Source organism: Scomber scombrus, chromosome 6, assembly GCF_963691925.1.
Source record: "Scomber scombrus chromosome 6, fScoSco1.1, whole genome shotgun sequence".
Classification (NCBI taxonomy): domain Eukaryota; kingdom Metazoa; phylum Chordata; class Actinopteri; order Scombriformes; family Scombridae; genus Scomber; species Scomber scombrus.
Genome location: NC_084975.1, coordinates 11,456,787 through 11,475,185, shown reverse-complemented (window position 1 = coordinate 11,475,185; position 18,399 = coordinate 11,456,787). Strand labels below are relative to the sequence as shown.

The window sequence follows — 18,399 nt, the reverse complement described above, 5'->3', positions numbered from 1 at the left end:
AACTGCTGTCATTGCTCTGCAAACTTGACAACAGTGTGTAAATGATGTAGGTTAAACAATTAATTTGAATATGCATCGTTTCTTTTACTATAAAATATGTTTTTGTTCCTCTCGGATAGACATTTGAAACGCATAGAAGATCGCTGGACACCTTAAAGCAACTTTTTTTGTTTTAAATGTATCCTCGAAAAAGCGTCAGACGAGTCATTCAGCTTGGTTCATTCTTACTTTTTAATACGACGCGACTTGGGTATGATACTTAACAAGTTGAACGATATCGTTTATCAGTTGCTCCGCCGCTAGTTGGCAGCATAATCAATGTCGCTCCAGTTTCCCACGAAGAAGAAGAGGAAGAGGTGTAGACGTCCGGGTTTCAAATAGCTCAAAACAACTACCAACACGACTGATAAAAGAGTTGAGTTTTAACAAAGTGTGACGGGTGAGTAACATGTACAAGTCATTAACCTAAAACAAGGAATGATACCTGCTTACATGTACGGGCTTTATCTGCCATTCACCATCAGTAACTTTATTTCATCACGATTCACCACACAAGGAATAACGTTATCTTTCGTTCACAACGTGAATAGTTATGCACCTTTTCTTACCTTAAAGGTATATTTTATTAGTTAAGTCAGAATATGAGCTGAATGGGTGTTTAAAACTTAAAAGTCATGAATATTTCTATGTATAGTTCAAAAGCCCCGCTGCCGCTGGCGCCCAATCCATGGCAACAGAAACACACAGAGGACGAATCAGCCGGTGTTGTATTGAAGTCTGTTCCCCAACCAGTCGACTTCTGAGGAGCTTTACCTTGACCCAAACCAGCTAACCGTAACCATAACCGTAAACACTGTTACAGTCATTATTTTATAATATGAATATGATATTTGTGGCCCAGAATCCATTTTGCATTTAAAATATATGCACAATTATTCACTGAATCTCGGATTTATCACCATATAACGTTAATGTTAATTATTGCAATTAGAGATTGAACAAAATTATTGATTAATAAATTTATTTTTCTGGGAAATTGTAATAAGCTAACCAAACAATGAAACAATTAAGCAGATTATGTGATCATTTAAATAATTAAAAATTAAATTTAAACACACATCATTGATTTGTTCATATTTTATCAAGGTTCAATAAGCTAAGAAAGAAGGAAGCAAGAAAGGAAAGAATTGTGCACATAACAAACATATATTCTCACTTGTAATTCTTTATATGAAAACAAACTTTTATTGTAAACATATTAGTAACTTTAATATAATAATGGTCTTCCCGTGCTTGCATAATACACACATAGCTTAATTTGCAAAGCTTTGTATGTGCAGACTCTTGTAAAACATAAAAAAAAAAAGTATATGAATGCTAGACCTGCAGCGAAAAACTTGTTTTCCAGTAGTGATTACAGCCATTTTTATTTCCAGTGAGTGTGGACAATTCAGTGTTTTGTGCTGGGATGGGATCTCCAACAAAAGATGCAGCGGCACACAGGTAAACCTCATAATTCAACATTTTTGTGGACTTTCTGCAAGAGAAAAGTTGCCATAGGTCTGAGAGTGCCAGATGTGATGAACAATATCCTTCTTTAACTTTAATGTCTTTGACTGATTCTTGGATTTATTTTGCCTGTCTGGTCTCCCACTGTTATAGTCCTAAGTCTTATCCCACTTTGATTCAGGATTACTTCTTAAGTGGGTTTATATGCCTGGCCACTCTTCAATTTTCAGTTGATCCTAGAGTTGCTGTAGACTAGAAGAAGTATAAAATGTTATTTCCTTCAACTGTAGGTCTTATAGTTTTATGATTAGCTTGAACACAGGGTGACCAACTCAAATATGGAATATGTGGATGGTAATGGACTGGTATGCAGAAGTATTCTCCTCCAAATGGCTCCTCAAAGTCTTTTTCTAACCTACAGAGCCAACAGTCGTACCCCTGGTCAGGACCCTGACCCCCCACTTCCCCCCATCCACGAGCGTCTGGCGTATCTGCGCCCATCCAGGGAACTTTTGGAGTTCTACAGAGAGAAGATCGCCCAGTTTGACGGAGAACACGATGAGCTGCTGCAGATGTTGGACAAATACAAAGGCGTCACAGAAGACCAGGTGAGATACTGAGAGGAGTCATTGTGTATGACATAGCTTTTGGGGTATGCCAGAGTATATTTTCATGTGTTATATAATCTTCTTTCCACTCCCTGATATCCTCTCAGCATAAACTACAGTGGGATATACGACAGCGTGAAGGAGAGATCACAGAGCTGCAAAACGCACTGAGTGACATGCAGGTTTATCTTTTCCAAGAGCGAGAACAGTCTCTGCGGCTTTATGCAGAGAATGACCGACTAAAGATCAGGTGGGTGCATGGTTGATGATGAAATCCTAGCAACTGAAAGAGCAATTCTTGACTGTACATGTTTAAACATTTCTCAGCAGGCAAAGCACGGATTTGATAAGGGTTGCATTGCATTTAGATGGGCATGGTCCAAGCTTTCTCACTAACATGACTTACTGTAGTTTTAGTGCAGACTGCGTTCGTCATTTGTACGTGATTGATGGTTATGAATACAGCCTCTGATTATTGAAAGCCCCCTACATACTGATGGTACATCCATTTCTTCTCATATCTGTTTTGGCATGTGCAGACTATGCTTTACACCCTCACTTTCCTGTTAGTTTGTTAAGAGAGGGACAGCTTTTATACTTTATATTGGTACATAGAGATCACTGGCATCTTGTAATGTCCTACTTAGCTCTGCCAAACTTCCACTGCAGCAGAGGGCTAGTTAGTAAGAATAAGTGAAAACACATGGATGGGTGTTCAACATCAATAATCACTCCATTCTATTTAAGTGTCTCAGTAAGTTAACATCATTATTTACACCTCTGCTTTTTCTTCTGTGATGTGTCAGTTTCCTCTGTGAAAAAGGCTTTTTTTATTGCCATCATTACTCCATAATACTACTACCAACATAAATCATTGTGATGATCTGTTTGCTGTTTTACAGAGAGCTGGAGGACAGGAAGAAAATCCAGCATCTTCTTGCCCTGGTGGGTCCTGATGCTGGAGAGATCACATATTTCCACCGGGAACCCCCTCACAAGGTACACATTTACATCATCATAGACCTTTCGCTCAGCAGATGTTTCGACCTCTCAAACACAGGTGCAATGAATAACCGTAATGATGACTGTGTTATATGTAGGTGTATCTGATTAAGAGCCCTGGTACTGTGCATGCTGGCTTACTGGCACACATCAGTGGAAAAAAAGCTGTAATAATATTAATATTATAATACCTGTGTTTTTCTGGCATTACAAGTCAAAATATCTGAATAAGTTTTGATTTGTGCAAATAGGTCAGATAAAAAATCAGCTGGGTTGAATGTGTTTCCACAACACATATCTCATGGTTATATTTCAGGTCTCTGTCACACAGCAGAACCTTGAGTCCAGATCTGAGGAACATCTCAATCTCAGGCCAACAAAGTTCAGACCTGCTGCAACCAGGAAAGGTTTGAAAACACTTGTATATATAACTATATCATTTAAAAATTGTGATAGATATGTAAATATTAATATTTATCTTTTATTGTTATTCTTGCTTTAAAAAATAATGAGAGAAAAAATCGGGTACGTGAAAGTCGAGCATTGAAAACAAGGTTTGTTGAAATAATTGTCAAAACTGTGTTCCTCTCACTGTACCCTCTTTGTTCTCTTACCACTTTTATTTCATGTCTGTCTGAGTAGAGAACAGTAGACGAGCAAAATTAGCAGATGGTGTAAATGGAGAGAGTTTGGAACAATACAAGAACGACAACCAGACTCTGTTACTACAGGTAAGGCACTTACTGGATACATATAATGGGATTTATGTACCATCGTCTCTCACCAACTTTTGTTGTTTACTGTTAAAATGTTTTTAGAAACAACTAAAAACTGCAGTTATTTTTTAAAAATATTTTTGTTTTCCTTTTCCTGCTTGTCTGTATTCACCTGGTTTTAGACATGAGCTCACAAAGCTTTTAGTGTGAATATTCTGTTTTTCACATTCCCAGGTGGAGGCGCTGCAGGCTCAGATGGAGGAACAAACCCGTCTGGCCAAAGAGCAGGTCGAGTCTCTGCTGGAGGATCGACGGATTAAAACAGAGGAGGCACAAGCACAACAGCAGAGAGACCAGCAGCGCATCACAGCTTTGACAGACAAGTGAGTCTCACACTGTTCATGAGGTCTGATGTCTAATTTAGTTGTTTAGACATACATTTTAGATGTTAAATACTACTGTACAACCTATAGCTGAGTGTATTTTCAATTCTAACTCCCTCTCATAATTGACACCTCAGGCTCCAGCACACCCAGAACCTGTTGTATGAAAGCACCAGAGATTTCTTACAACTAAAGTTTGACACACGGGCTCATGAGAAGAGCTGGATGGTGGAGAAGGACCGGCTGCTAAGGGAGCTGGACTCATGCCACAACCGTCTGAGGAAGTCCGGGTCCGCTGCTCCTGAGCTGGGGCGAACGTGGCAGCCCAGCAGCAGCACGGCTCTGCTGATCCCTCGCCCCCCACTAGAGTCACATCACACACACAAAGAGGAGATGAAGGTAATCTCTATATGTTAATTACACACCTTGAGAATTTTTTCCTGCTAAGCTACAGTAAAGTCACGTAAATACGGGTGACCTTTGCCCTTAATAAAGAAAACCAAATGCTCTTTTTGCTGTGGAGATTTTTTGAAGTTTTTATCTCATCATTTTATTTCATCAGGCAATGCAGGATGATCTGAAGCAAGCCCACCGCCTGGCTGAGATGTACAGGGAACAGTGTATTACTCTGGAGACAGAACTGTCCCAAATCAGAGAGGAGGGCGACGTGGGCAGGGAAATATTCAAGGTACCCTTGTTTGATTGATTCTTCTTTCTGTAAAACCCTTTGATTTGATTTACTATATTTTATCACAGTCTCCAAGTTTCTTGTTATTAATATTTCCAATAACTCATTCTTTGTGTGTGCAGGAGCGTTCAGACAAAATGGCCAAACGTCTTCAGTTAATGACTCAGCGATATGAGGCGTTGGAGAAGAGGAGGGTCATGGAGGTGGAGGGCTTCAAGACTGACCTGAAGCACCTCAGACAGAAACTTAAAGATGTAGAAAAACAGCTCATCAAGGTAAAAGACAAAGATATTTCCCAGTAGACTTTAAGTATCTCAACACAGTTTTTTTCCCCAGCCTGTGATGTAGAAATCAATGAAAATGAGAAATCATTTCACAATTATCCCCTCAACCTTTCATACTCATAGCAGTTTTAACAGTATTTATGTATTCACTGAGATATACTTGTTTTGTGTTCCAGGTAACCCTGAATGTTGGGCCCAACCAGGACCTGGCTATTCTTCATGAAGTACGCCAGACCAATACTAGAACAAAGAAGGTTCAGGGTGAGCTAATGGCACTGAAGGCTAAAATATATGGACTGGAAAACGAGCTGCGATTTAGCTGAGGATTGCGTTGTGATCATTTTTGTGTAATTTCTGCCTAATAGCTGTGAATCTTTGTCATGTGTGTTTGTGCTTCTGTGTTTAATGATGAAACTAGGACTGAATGTTATTTTTATTTTGTTCAGCTTTTTAAAAATGTTGTATCAATAAAGACTTTTCTTTTGTTTCAGTAACTTTTTTTTTTTTTAATTCTGAAAAGACTTCTGAAAAGTTCCCAACAAAACACACTTTGTATAGTCTTGGTAAGAAGAACTAATTGCAGCTTATCTAATATCTATATATTAATATTGAAATTCAATAATTATTTGTAAAAAAAAAAAAAAACTAGTAAATAACATGGTAATTACTACAACATAATAACATAGTACTAATTACAAGTTTTTAAAAATCCTTAACCAGAATTGTACTGCTTAAAAAGACTACTATGCGGTATCCTATGCTGTATGTTTTAAAGCAACTAATACTCAAACAAAAAAAGATTAACAAAACTCTAACATGCCTCCTGCATTCATATATGCCTTTTTATATTAACAGAACAGTAGATGCATAGGCTGCAACACATTTACTATAAAGCTGTCACAGCCAACATAAACTAAACGCATGCTTTTCCCCACTTCATTGTTGAATGTTCAGGATCAGAATAGACTTGTAAACCTGTTGATAGGTTAGGGTTCTGAGACACATTGTATAAAGAATTCCATTGTGATTTCTATCTTAATAATACTTTACAACTGTCAAACAAAGAAAAAACCAATACTTAAACTTAAAATCTTAAAAACAAGACTTGGCTGGTGAAAAGCTAATTTCATTATGGCATTCCTCTCATATTATGTGTTTTTCTCATATTTCCTACATATTACTGTCTACTCCAATCATGACCTTTAAATCCCTTTTGATGTATAACTGTAATATTTATAAAGAAAACCAAATTTGCCCTTAAAAGGGTAATCAATTCAAACATTAACATGTACGTGAAGTATGAAGCTTTGTAATGCAAGGTACAAATACAAAATAGCAAGGACAATAAAGAGAAACAAATGCGTATAACTAAGTAATAGAATAAAATTAAATAATGCTGATTCAATTCTATGTATTTTCAATAGTAATGACATTTTAATTGTGTAAATACTTTTTATTTGTTTATCAAATATGTAAAATGCTGAGGGGGAAATAGTAGACATATGACACGTTAAAAATTGTTAATAATATTTACAGCTAAAGTATGATGAAATGATCTATTTACCACTCGGATAAAGTTTCAATTTTGAAAGATGAGTGATTCAGTTTCATTTCCACAAAAGTGCCTGTTGTGTTTCCGGTGAGGAGAAGTCGGGATATGTGAGTGTTTTTTTCTACCCGAATTCTGCAGAGACCCGCCCCTATCCTGCCTCTGATTGGTTTACCCTGTTATTCCTACCCTAACCTAGAACCCGATAGGCCCCTGAACTGCCTAATCAATGAAACTAACTAATACTAGCCTATCAGAGGCAGAGTGGGGAGGGTCTTCAGAGAATGCGGGTGGGATAAAAATAGGATGGAGTTTGTCCCGTTCTTGCAACTCTGCGCATGCGCAGCGACTGTCATAGTACATGGATATGCGGTTATGACGGCAGTATGAAGAGATAGCAGCAGATTATGGGCACCGTTAGCTCAGCTGTTTGATTTATTTAACGCTTGATTTCCCGCCGGCTTTTACACGAACACAGAAAGAGAGAAATGCAGAGAATAAGGTCTTTAAACATCGGTTGGCAGCTGCTGAAATCAAGCTGTGAGGTAGCAGCAAAACAAGCAAACACCTCGTCTTTGACTTCAAGAAATTATAGCAATGTAAGTGAATACTTTATTCAAACTTTATTTAGATTAAGATGGAGGTGAATGAAGATAATAACTTGCACTTTTTGTGTTATAATAACTACTGGCTGTTGTACTTATTTTGTTCTTCCTCTTCTTTCATGTGAAATGGTTTAAGAAATGTAACACTGAAACTAATCACAGCACGGACACACACACACATGCATACGCATGCACAGGGATGATTACTGTTAATTTAAAGGTAAAATCCTCAGGAGTAGAATAGATATGAATAGATTCACCCGAAGACAAGGATTACAGGGTAGGTTCACATCTTTTCAAGTCTGTAAACAATACATATCCATGTTTTAATATCACATTAACACATTAAGAACCACAGTAATTACTATCTTATTCAGCTTGTTTATTAATCAGTGAGTTATCCAGTCCAGTAAAACTCAGTAATTTATATATTCTGGGAACAAAGTTTCGGCCTGCTCCATGTGTCTGAAGTGAGGACATCATGACAACTGCTCAGCCAGTTAATGAACAACCTCTTGTTTCCACATTGTACATGTTACCACTCCCTGGCCCAGCTCCCTCCTCCACAGGGCCCCAACTCCTTTGGGCTCCTCTTTGACATAGATGGGGTACTGGTGCGGGGCAGGACACTCATCCCTGCAGCCAAGCAGTGCTTCAGAAACCTGGTCGACCGCAATGGGAAATACAAGGTGCCTGTGGTGTTTGTCACCAATGCTGGGAACTGTATGAGGCAGACCAAAGCTGAGCATCTGTCACATCTGCTGGAGGTGGAGGTAAAGCTGAACGCTTTTTAAACCATTGTGTTTATTCTCTGCTTGCTTTATCTTATGTTTTGTTCTTCTCCTTCCCCCCTTACCTCAGGTGTCTCCGGACCAAGTGATGTTGTCCCACAGTCCTTTGCGAATGTTCACCCAGTTCCACAAAATGCGCGTACTGGTCTCGGGACAGGGTCCTGTTGAGGAGGTGGCTCACAAGTATCCTGTCTGAAATCAGTGACTCGCGCACTCCCTCTGCACGTTGACCTTTTAAAAGTCTACCTGTTCTGTTTATTCAATGTATTTTTGCTCCACTTTGTTATCAGTAGTTGATCTTTGTACCCTTTGTTCCTTTTGCTGGCTGACAGGCTCACTGAGGCTTTTTCACAGATTTACTCTATTTTCTGTTAGTTTGTGGGAGTTTTTCTTTTTAATCACCTGGGGTTTTTCATTAATTTGAATGAATTCATTTAAACTACTGAACCAGTCAGATGTGAGTGAAACTGGGCTATGAGTAATCTATCCTGTGCTGGTCCACGGCAAAAAATATAGGTGATAAACAATTGACCGAGAATATAAAATTCTTTATACTTAAGGAAATAAATTATAGCTATATAAAAACAGTTTAAAGATTGCCAGCAGCTGGCATTTGTGATATTTTTGTTAGATGGAAGCATTTACATCACGTGTGTTTTGTGGCTTGCACTTCCTGCTAACTTGTGTTTGACTTAACCCACTAAACTTCAGCCTGGGCTTTCAGGATGTTGTTACTATAGATAAACTCAGAGAGGCGTATCCTATTTTGGATATTGTGGATCACAACAGAAGGCCCAAAGACGGTGTAAGTTTTACTTTAAATGCAAATATATGATTATATGCAGATGAGTAAGACACCTCACCGACTCTGCATAATGTGTTACAGATTCCACCCACCAAAGGTTTACGGCCAATAGACGGTATGTTTCCACACGCAGTCAACAATGTGGCCTTACGTGTGACTCTAAACAACTGATATAACATGTATAATGAACACTGTTATGGCTGTTTTCTACACCTGTTTCTTCTTACAGCTGTCATCTTATTTGGCGAGCCAATCAGATGGGAGACCAACCTCCAGCTCATCGTCGATGTCCTGCAAACCAACGGAAACCCAGACACTCCCTGGAGTTCAATGCACTACCCTCACATCCCAGTGCTGGCCTGTAACATGGACCTGCTGTGGATGGCTGAGGCGAAGAATCCCAGGTACAGTACATGTGTGCTTTATTTAAATTTGTTCACCATGTCACCCTGCACACATTTATCCATATCTCACAATATTACTGCACTGTTGTTCCTGTCTCACAGGTTTGGACACGGTATGTTCCTGGTGTGCTTAGAGAGCCTTTACAAGAAGGTGACTGGCTATGATCTGAAGTACGAGGCTCTGATTGGTAAACCCAGTGTGGTGACTTATAACTATGCTGAGCTGCTGATCAGACAGCAGGCTGAGAGACTTGGCTGGAGCACGCCTGTGAAGACACTCTATGCTATAGGGTAAGTGACATCTCTTCAGTTTGGACCCACATTTGACACTGTTGTTTATCTGTTTTTTTCTAACAAAAAGGCATTGATATGTAGTTAGATTAAAACATCCTTTTAATATGTTCTTTGCCCACTCACCTCTTATTTTTAGAGATAACCCCATGGCTGACATATACGGCGCCAATCTCTACAACCGCTACCTCCAGGCTTCTCGGCACACTAAGGCCCAGATGCAAGCTAAGAGTGGTGGAGGAGGAGCAGATCCCCTGGCAGAAACTGTTGATGATGCCCCTAAAATGACATCAGCAGAACTAGGCGGAGCGTCGAGTGCGTACGGGGCAGAGGAGGATCTCCCTGAGAGGTGCAGCTCCATCCTGGTGTGTACAGGAGTGTACAGCAGAGACCAGCAGGAACTTCCCTCAGACACAACACAGACCGTCACCGAGCAGCATATCTTCCATGGCCACAGGGACTTTCGCTTTGACCCCAGCCTCACACAGCCGTCCTTCATCGTGCAGGATGTAAAGGAGGCGGTAGAGATGGTGTTCCAGGAGGAGGGCTGGCCGCTGGAGTAGGCTGAGCACCTGTGCTCTGTCTCATATCCGTCCAGCTCTACCAACCCTTAATTGGCAGTAGCAGAAGCTTAGAGAGTGTATTTTTTCTACCTGTGCCCTTGTTTATGACAGGGGAGATGTAGCCGCTTTGGTGGCGAGTCCTTCTAGGTTTTCATAAAGTGCCATAGGATCAGCTCCAAAAAGCAAAAATATGCAGTTTTAGCACTAATTATAAGATGGTCACTGACATTTTAAGTTGTCATGTATGGTTGTGTGTTACATACTGCTGCTTTTTTTTGTTTTATTCTTCATGAATAACACACTTATCACTGTTTGTAGTGGCCCAACCTACTGTGCATACTTAAGTTCATCAAGCTGGACTTCAGTCCTTTCTTTATGTGCAACACGATCATTATCAGCTTTCTCTTTTTTTGTAGTGCACATTTGTTAAGAACTCAACTTTTGGGTGTTGAGTTACAGTTTTACTTCACTGAGATTCTCTTAGTATGTCTGTAAGTTCATGGATGAGAGTTTGGGGACATTGTTCACACAGAGTTACACCAGAGGCTGAAATAATATCCTTATTGATCCAGAAAGAGTACTAAAAAGTCACATCTGCTGGTCTGTGACGATATGACATAATGTTCTGCTAAAAATGTATTTTATTCTTTGCACAACAGTCTACCTAAAAGGGTCATCTTGCCTTGCAAATTATACAAACCTAGGTCTTATGTAGACCAGTTCTGCTGTTTAGTTGTTTCTTAACTGGTATATTTCATCTTGATTAATTTTAAACTAGGGTGAAACCACTAGTGCTTATGAGAAGAAGTTGCCAGATGTCAGGTTTAGGACCTCATCACTTTCAATTTTAACCTTAATCAAGGGTATTGTCATTATTAGTTTTTTTTGTTGTTGTTGTTGAAAGAAATGCTGTTTCATTTTGTGAGAATGTCACCATTAAACAAAGTATAACAGTAAATATAAAGGGTGCTATTTTTCTGTGACACAGAAACATTTTAACAGATGTGTATGTCTGTATTATAAGACATGTGGCAGAAATAGTTCATTACAGTCACAATGCCAGTGAAAATGTCATACGGTGCTTGTTTGTTATGTTTGGAACTGACAGGTGTAACAAGATTGTATAATTTGCAGGTGACTTAAACTGAAATGAAAACGGTAGAACTCTGGTAATGTAATGTATGAACCATACTGTGGGAAAAATCAATTAAACAAATGTGACACACAAACCTTTGTTCAGTGGAAATATTTTGTATACTGTAGTCTTAGTACAGAGTCCTTTAGCAGAAGTGTGCTTTGTAACACTTGAGTCATTATCACATTCACCAGCAGTTAATCTGGGAACAATGAATATTACAAACTACATTTGATAAGCAGCCACCATATAAAACCTTTCTTACACTGATTCTACTCAAGGTATAAATATTAAAAGTCAAAACAAATACAAAACTTAGATTCACGCACACAGAATACAACAACTCCTACAACTAACCAACTATTTCTGGTCAAACACACTTTTCTTTTACAACTGTTACTTCAGTTCCTTCAGCATCCACACTTTTTATCTGAGGCCTCGGTGCCATGAACTGGGTGTGAGTTGCTGCTCAGCATAAACTGAGATGAATCTTGGGCGGCTTCGTCTATGATAGTCATGCCATTACGTGCCAGCAGCTCCCGGGCCATTAGGATAAAGGCTGCCTCCACGTTCTGGGCCTCCTTGGCAGACGTCTCCAGAGCAGCAAGCACACCGTTATTTTCTGCCAGAGTGCACGCATCCTCAAACAACACTTGCCTCTGAGCATGGAGGTCTGACTTATTACCTGCAGTGATGAACAGAGAATGGAATAATAAGTGGAGTAAATGGATTAATAATGGGGCAACAAAACTAGGACTCTTAATAACAGCTGACTTAATTATTGATCTGCCAACTATTGTCCTGTTTAATTGTAGTCAATAAAATGTCTGAAAATAGTGAAAATGGTATTCAAAGCCCACAGTGACATATCCAAATAGCTTGTTTCAACTGGGTAACACTTCAAAACCCACAAAATATTCAGTTTACTATCATATATGACAAACAAAAGCTGTAAATCCTCTCATATGAGAATGTGGAACCAGCAAATGTTCAGTAAGTTTTCTTAAAAAAACGACTGATCACTTATCCTCTTAACCATTAATCGACAGAACATTTTTGCCGTTAATTAAGCACACAAACACACACAAATCTTTGACTAAAAAGTAAAGAAAATGGCTATTGTTCTCTTCAAATTTACACATTTTCATTCACATAAAGTCAGAAAAAACACCATCTGAATCAAAATTAACATGTATTTATACAAAAGCGATCCCAGATGATTTAGAAATTAGTAGTTTTTCAAGATTAACAATTGTGTAATTCTATGCCTAACACTGTTAATTACTTTCACAAATCAGCCCCCAAAAATAGTCTCCCATCATCATATCTAGTGTCTTGTTGTTTTGTGTAAATTTGTGTAAAAAATGTGTAAATTTGCCTGTTTTACCATTAGAAATAGGTACATTTCAAAAGATCACTGTCCTGGTCACAAAAGTAAAGTTTTGTCTATAAAGTCTATACTTTTTAGGCAAGTTATAACCAATTAGGAAATAAAACTTCCCCACAAAAAAACAAGTAAAACTTTGTTACACAGTGTGCTCTCCCTAATATAGAGCTCTACCTCATTATGGTGCAACAACCAAAGACATTAAACTTCCACAAATCACACATAAATGACATATGTGGATGGTTGGTTGATGATGAAAAATGTAAAAGTGAAAGTTTTGTTGAGTTTTTGGTGTATTATGTTATTTACTTGTTCATAAAGCTACAGCTCTGATCTATGACACATGTTTTTACGGTTTGAAATCCAACATAAACCTAACATATCACTCTTCTTACCAATGAGTATCACAACCACACTGGTCGCTCCAAACTGCTCCACCTCCCGGACCCAGTGGGGAATAGATTCAAATGTGGTGCGGCGTGTGATGTCATAAGCCACCATTGCCCCATGAGCACTGCGGTAGTAACTCTGAGTTATGGTACGGAAACGCTCCTGTCCAGCTGTGTCCCACACCTGCATCTGCAATAACGCACAAATCCACCCAGTACGGATCAAATGGTTTAAGAATGAGGGTTAAATCTAAACTTCTTCAGTTATTTTAACACGCTGTGAACTCTGATCAGTGTTTTGATCAGAGCTTGCTTGAAGACAATACAAACCCACTTAGCATAACAACACACCCAGAAAGCTAATACACAGATGATAACGTATAAAAGACGCAGTTAGACACTCCTCTGAAAAACTGATAAACTGAAACAAGCAAAGGGATTATTAAGTAACAAGACAGGAGTAAACACGCAGATACAGTACATCTCACTCCTTCATATTTATGTTAATACATAAATAAATACACATTTGAATTATCCCTAGTGTCTGTGATCCCATATCCTCACATCACATGTGATTTGTTATGTCTCATGCAAAGCACAGTTAATGTCACCTACCTTCACCTTCTTGCCATCAATATCCAGGGTACGAACAGTAAAGTCGACCCCAATGGTGTTTTGCTGCTTCTCAATGAAGATTCCAGACTTGAAGCTCTGAACAACACAGGTCTTCCCCACATCTGAGTCCCCAACCAGGATGATTTTAAAAAGAAAGTCGAAAGAGTCCTCAATCTCCGGCCCAGCAGACTGCATGGTGAAGAAAGGAATACACACACACTCACAAAAAAACACCAGACCCAAGACCTCTGCGTTCCTTCAAAGTTGTGTCAATAAGTGTGACTATTTACAGAAACAGTCTTCTCATCCTTGGCAGAAAAAGGCAGCAAATCAGGTTTGTTTCAGCTGTATTGTTGTGGTTCGTGTGGCTCCAGGTGAATATGTGTGGTCCATAAACAAATTTGTCCCAGGCAGAGACAGAGACCAACACTCTAGGTAGCTTTTTTCACTTGAACACGTACCACATGAGGCTTGCAAAAAAAAAAAAAAAGAATAATTGTAGTTAAATCCAGTTTTTATTCCAAAAGCTTGTTTTTTCTGACATTGTTTACCCCACCAGCAATGCGCAGGCTCTCTCTACAACTCCAAAATAACTCAATTATCCCATAGTGGAAAACTTAAATCCCTTCTCTTCCAGTACAACATGTGAAAATCAGCATCCCAACATGCATAATGTTTTTCATTATGTATGTTCCCATTTCTGTTACACTAGCAGGTACATTTTTGAAGTCTTTAACACAAGTGCAATCTCTATTTCTGCCCTTTAGACCGCCTCTCCCCCACTTAGTTTTATTCTGGGACAGATTAAGACACGCCTCCTACCTGTCTTGGTAGGTGTGATCGCCAACCTCCGGCCCACCTGCACCACTGCATCTTGGGATCTGGATTTTCTATTCAGGCCTTGGTAAACAATGGAAAGAGGCACAAATAAAACTCAGTGATCTGAAACATTATTAATTACCAATAGCTCCAGCAACGATTTGTAGATGTTATATTGTTAGAGGAATGTAGGCAAGATTGAACTATTGTTTGTTTTATGTGAAACTGGTTAATACTTACCATATTCTCTCAATTGAAAAAGGTACACAGAGAGTCATCTTAGAAAGACGGGTTTTGCCTACAAGGCTCACTGTGCAAATATCTTCAGGAGAGCAACTAAAACCGCTCCTTCAGTATGTAAACACTTGATGTCTTTGTCTTAGCAGCTGTCCTTTGGATCCCAGAATGATTTTTTTGTTTACTTAAAACAATACTCTACATAATAACAGTCTTTATCAGCCCCCCTTAATGACTGCTGTCAACTCACACATTCCACAGCAGTCAACAGCACAAAGGGGTCAAGTGTAGAACACATAGAGACAGAGACACAGTAGGTAAAAAATATGACAAATGTAGGCTAAGAAATCTTAATCAAACAAAATGTAATTGAAATTGTTTTACCTCAGGCTTCATACATTGACATCACAGTGAGATGTTAAAAGACAGAATGAGCATACAGCTCTGAATCTGAATCTGAATCAGTCTCTCTGTCTCTCTCTCTCTCACTCTCTCCACCCCCTCGCTTGTTTCTGTCGTCATCTCAGCCCATAGAAGAACAAGGCACAGCTGGACACAGAACAATGTGTGAGTGTGAGGAGCACTTGACCAAGCCGGGTCTATCTTTGGCTGTGACCACCAACCACCTTCTTTGTGTTGTGTGGCTGTGCTTTATATTGTGGTCTTGTCCACCACTTGCTGAAGTGACAGATAAGACATAGATAAGAGCAAAAAAAGAACACATTATACTATATTTATCACAATAATAATGATTTAATCTACAATGTACAAAATAAAGGACCCACACTTTTAGATATGCAGCCATGACTAAATCTATGCTACACGCAGTTATGACATGGAAACAAAATTATCAGAAACAATTAGAAACACATCAATCATGTTAACACTCTAAAACCTGAACATTCAGACTGAGCTATTCCTTACATCATTGCTCCAGTGTACAAACCAAATCTAACAATTAATGTTCCTGTGATTCAGCAGTTCAGGAGATGCGGTGGTGTAGATGAGTCAGGATGGATTCACATTTGAGCCGTTACTAAGCTACAGTATCACGCTCGTACAAGTCGGTTCTTTTGTGTCATCTCCTCTGCAGCGGCTGCGCTGTACTCACAGTGTTTCTGAGTCTAAAAGCATTGCTGGAGCTTTGTTGGCTTTTTCTCTGTTTTTGAGGTTTCTTGTCAGTTGTCTTATTCTGTGATGTTTCTTGAGGAGGGACGGGAATCGGCTTCCATGGGATCGGGTTGTAGAAGCTGGGTGGTGGACAGGATTTGTCATAGGGACCTAGAGGACATTAAAGCAATACAAGGCAAATGTAAATATTTATTTATTATTTTGCCACTTTTCTTTTATAACATGAAACACCAGACATAAATGTTATCAGTTATATGCTTAATCCACAAATGATAAAGCACAGTTAATAATTCCCACACAACTGAAATGACCTTACTCTTTGGGTAACAAGGTGATTTGGGACTTGCTCTGCTTTTTTCATTGGCTTTTGCCAGCCAATCCTTAAACATCTCCTCTGCCCTCTTGCGGCGCTCTCTCTCCTGCTCCGCCTTCAGGGTTACTTCCTCCTGTCAAAAACAAAAAAAGAAGATCTCTCATAATCAGTTTTCTCTCATGAACACATTTATATTTTACACTGGAATCGTTCCATAAGAAGCAAAAATAACTAAGTGTAAACATTACTTTGTCTTTCTTTTCTTTTTCTATTTTTTCTTGGTTCTTCTTCTGCAGCCAGTCTTTGTACTTTTGCTGAGCTTTCTGTTCAATCTCTGTTTGTTTTTCCTGCTTCCTCTGCATCTCCACCTCCTCTTTGCTCAGTTTTAGAAGTTGCTCCTGCTTCTCCTTGGATTACAGAAACAAAACACATCATATCAATGACAAGAGGAGATAACTGCAGCATTACTGTATAATTACACATAATTCTGACAAATTACAGTTGGTTTACTTTGATGCTCTGTGTGGTTTTACTGAGTTTAAAGAAGCAGTTGTCTACCTGTTGTCTTTTTGTCTTTAGCCATTCATGGATCTTTTCATCCATGACCTTCCTCTTGTGTTCCTTCTCTGTTTCTTCTTGTTCTTTTTTTTCCTTGAGTAAGCGCTCCTTATCCACCACACATAAAATATATTAATTAGAAATTCAGACTGGATGTATCTGTGACCAGAAAGAATGTTTAGCGGCAGCAACAAAACTGTTTGCCTTACAGGTACACACAAAAACAAAGGAAGGAAAGTATACACTGCTGTATTTTAAAATGATAATTAACAGCAGCTTGCCTCTTCTGATTTCCTTTCCAGTTTGAGACGGTCCTCTTTGGCTTTGTTCACCAGCCACATTTCCCATGCACTGAGAGTAGGTGAGGCTGCAGGCTTCACAGCTTCACTCAGCATCTGGTCTGAATGTGTTCTTGGTAGCTCACATCTAGAAAAGCAGATCTAAAAGATTATACTTATACATACATACATCTACATGTTGTCTGAATCATGCAGTCTATAAGAGTCTATAGTTTATAGTCTTCAAATCATGCAGTCTATAGACAGAAAATATGTTTACAGACAGAGCAGTACCTGACTGGTGAAACGCTGAGTGCTGAGGTGCTCCTCTGCCTGTGTGGTGAAGTCTGCTGAGCTGGACTGGGCTCGGGGTCTTCATCACTGTCAAAACTCTCGTGGTAGATGGGGGAAAGCAGGGAGAAAGTGTCGTCGTCCTCGGATAGGACGCCGTCGTCCATGCCATTGGATATGTGGAGGTCTTCTTCTCCCCTTCTGCACTTAATCGGAGTCGAGCTGAAGCCCTTGGACGCAGAAGTAGGAGAGGTCGGCAACTTCCCTCCAGACTTTAAGAGCCAATCTCTGCTGCACAACATATACACATGTAAATGTTTTCTGTACGATACTTATGTTGGTGTTTTGTGCGTTAATAAATGTCGAAGAATATTTTCAGTGAAACACAACAGAACTGTTTCACGGCTAGCTAAATCAGGCTAACGCTAGCATTGAGAGCTAACTACTAACAGCTAATCCGCTATAATTGGCTTTAATGTGTCTGTTTTCAGTCCTGCTAGCTAAAGGTTAATGCTACCTGTCTGCTAACGCCACTGTGTAAGTGTGCAGTGCTCCAGCTTGTTTTAAATAAGTATGTATTACCGTTTTGTCTCCATTGTTCGTCTCTTCCTCAACGTTTGAACTGATTTACAAACAATTTTTCCCCCCCATGATACACCACGCCCCCACGCTTAACCCAGCGGACGCCGTTCCTGTAACCATGGTGACGCCTGACTCTTCAGGATTAGTTTTTATTTTGCAGAGAGAGGGGCAACAACAAAACAAAGTTGTTGTCTTGTCTGTGTCAGTGGCTTTTTTTGGTTTAAAGTTGTATCCGTGTATCTTTTGGTCATTTTCTTTTCTTTTCAGAAATACAAAACTAAAATCAAATACCCACTCGTTTTTTTGTGTTTCAATACTCGGGGTTCCTCTTAACAGTTTTTAATATTTGCAGTCATGTGATATCTCCAGTGTAGACAGTATTAAGGAGCAGCATCAAGGTTACAAGTGAGTGTGGAGCCTACATCACATGTGTTTATTAACAGCTCTTCTTCGAAATGACTGGTCA

At 39.3% G+C, this 18,399-nt stretch overlaps 4 protein-coding genes across 10 annotated transcripts; 2 read left to right on the top strand and 2 right to left on the bottom strand.

Moving 5' to 3' along the window:
• Positions 1 to 356: 356 nt before the first annotated feature.
• On the top strand, positions 357 to 5,668 carry ccdc77 (coiled-coil domain containing 77). 4 transcript variants are annotated; one of them, XM_062421634.1, is made up of 13 exons: positions 357 to 439; positions 695 to 834; positions 1,437 to 1,503; positions 1,931 to 2,117; positions 2,225 to 2,367; positions 3,020 to 3,116; positions 3,436 to 3,526; positions 3,762 to 3,850; positions 4,070 to 4,218; positions 4,356 to 4,617; positions 4,781 to 4,906; positions 5,029 to 5,181; positions 5,367 to 5,668. In XM_062421634.1, the coding sequence occupies exons 3-13, from the start codon at positions 1,469 to 1,471 to the stop codon at positions 5,511 to 5,513; spliced, it is 1,479 nt and encodes a 492-aa protein (XP_062277618.1). In that variant the 5' UTR covers positions 357 to 439; positions 695 to 834; positions 1,437 to 1,468; the 3' UTR covers positions 5,514 to 5,668. The 4 variants fall into 4 exon arrangements, with proteins under 4 accessions (XP_062277618.1, XP_062277617.1, XP_062277619.1 ...); XM_062421633.1 differs by having other exon boundaries at positions 695 to 846; XM_062421635.1 differs by lacking the exon at positions 695 to 834 and having other exon boundaries at positions 360 to 439.
• A 1,440-nt stretch (positions 5,669 to 7,108) lies between these two features.
• Positions 7,109 to 11,427, top strand: hdhd5 (haloacid dehalogenase like hydrolase domain containing 5). Of its 2 annotated transcripts, none has more exons than XM_062420604.1 (8): positions 7,109 to 7,338; positions 7,914 to 8,117; positions 8,206 to 8,318; positions 8,847 to 8,940; positions 9,022 to 9,055; positions 9,170 to 9,344; positions 9,447 to 9,635; positions 9,775 to 11,427. In XM_062420604.1, exons 1-8 carry the CDS (start codon positions 7,228 to 7,230, stop codon positions 10,196 to 10,198), a joined length of 1,344 nt encoding a protein of 447 aa, XP_062276588.1. In that variant the 5' UTR covers positions 7,109 to 7,227; the 3' UTR covers positions 10,199 to 11,427. The 2 variants fall into 2 exon arrangements, with proteins under 2 accessions (XP_062276588.1, XP_062276587.1); XM_062420603.1 differs by having other exon boundaries at positions 7,899 to 8,117.
• A 151-nt stretch (positions 11,428 to 11,578) lies between these two features.
• Positions 11,579 to 14,597, bottom strand: LOC133981758 (ras-related protein Rab-19). 2 transcript variants are annotated; one of them, XM_062420602.1, is made up of 4 exons: positions 14,547 to 14,597; positions 13,725 to 13,913; positions 13,116 to 13,299; positions 11,579 to 12,018 (listed from the first exon to the last, which is right to left on the bottom strand). In XM_062420602.1, the coding sequence occupies exons 1-4, from the start codon at positions 14,595 to 14,597 to the stop codon at positions 11,744 to 11,746; spliced, it is 699 nt and encodes a 232-aa protein (XP_062276586.1). In that variant the 3' UTR covers positions 11,579 to 11,743. The 2 variants fall into 2 exon arrangements, with proteins under 2 accessions (XP_062276586.1, XP_062276585.1); XM_062420601.1 differs by lacking the exon at positions 14,547 to 14,597 and having other exon boundaries at positions 13,725 to 13,985.
• A 760-nt stretch (positions 14,598 to 15,357) lies between these two features.
• On the bottom strand, positions 15,358 to 17,997 carry ccdc34 (coiled-coil domain containing 34). Of its 2 annotated transcripts, none has more exons than XM_062421273.1 (7): positions 17,934 to 17,997; positions 17,355 to 17,639; positions 17,064 to 17,208; positions 16,783 to 16,890; positions 16,473 to 16,631; positions 16,228 to 16,357; positions 15,358 to 16,061 (listed from the first exon to the last, which is right to left on the bottom strand). In XM_062421273.1, exons 1-7 carry the CDS (start codon positions 17,945 to 17,947, stop codon positions 15,859 to 15,861), a joined length of 1,044 nt encoding a protein of 347 aa, XP_062277257.1. In that variant the 5' UTR covers positions 17,948 to 17,997; the 3' UTR covers positions 15,358 to 15,858. The 2 variants fall into 2 exon arrangements, with proteins under 2 accessions (XP_062277257.1, XP_062277256.1); XM_062421272.1 differs by having other exon boundaries at positions 17,355 to 17,642; positions 17,934 to 17,976.
• Between the last annotated feature and the right edge of the window lie 402 nt (positions 17,998 to 18,399).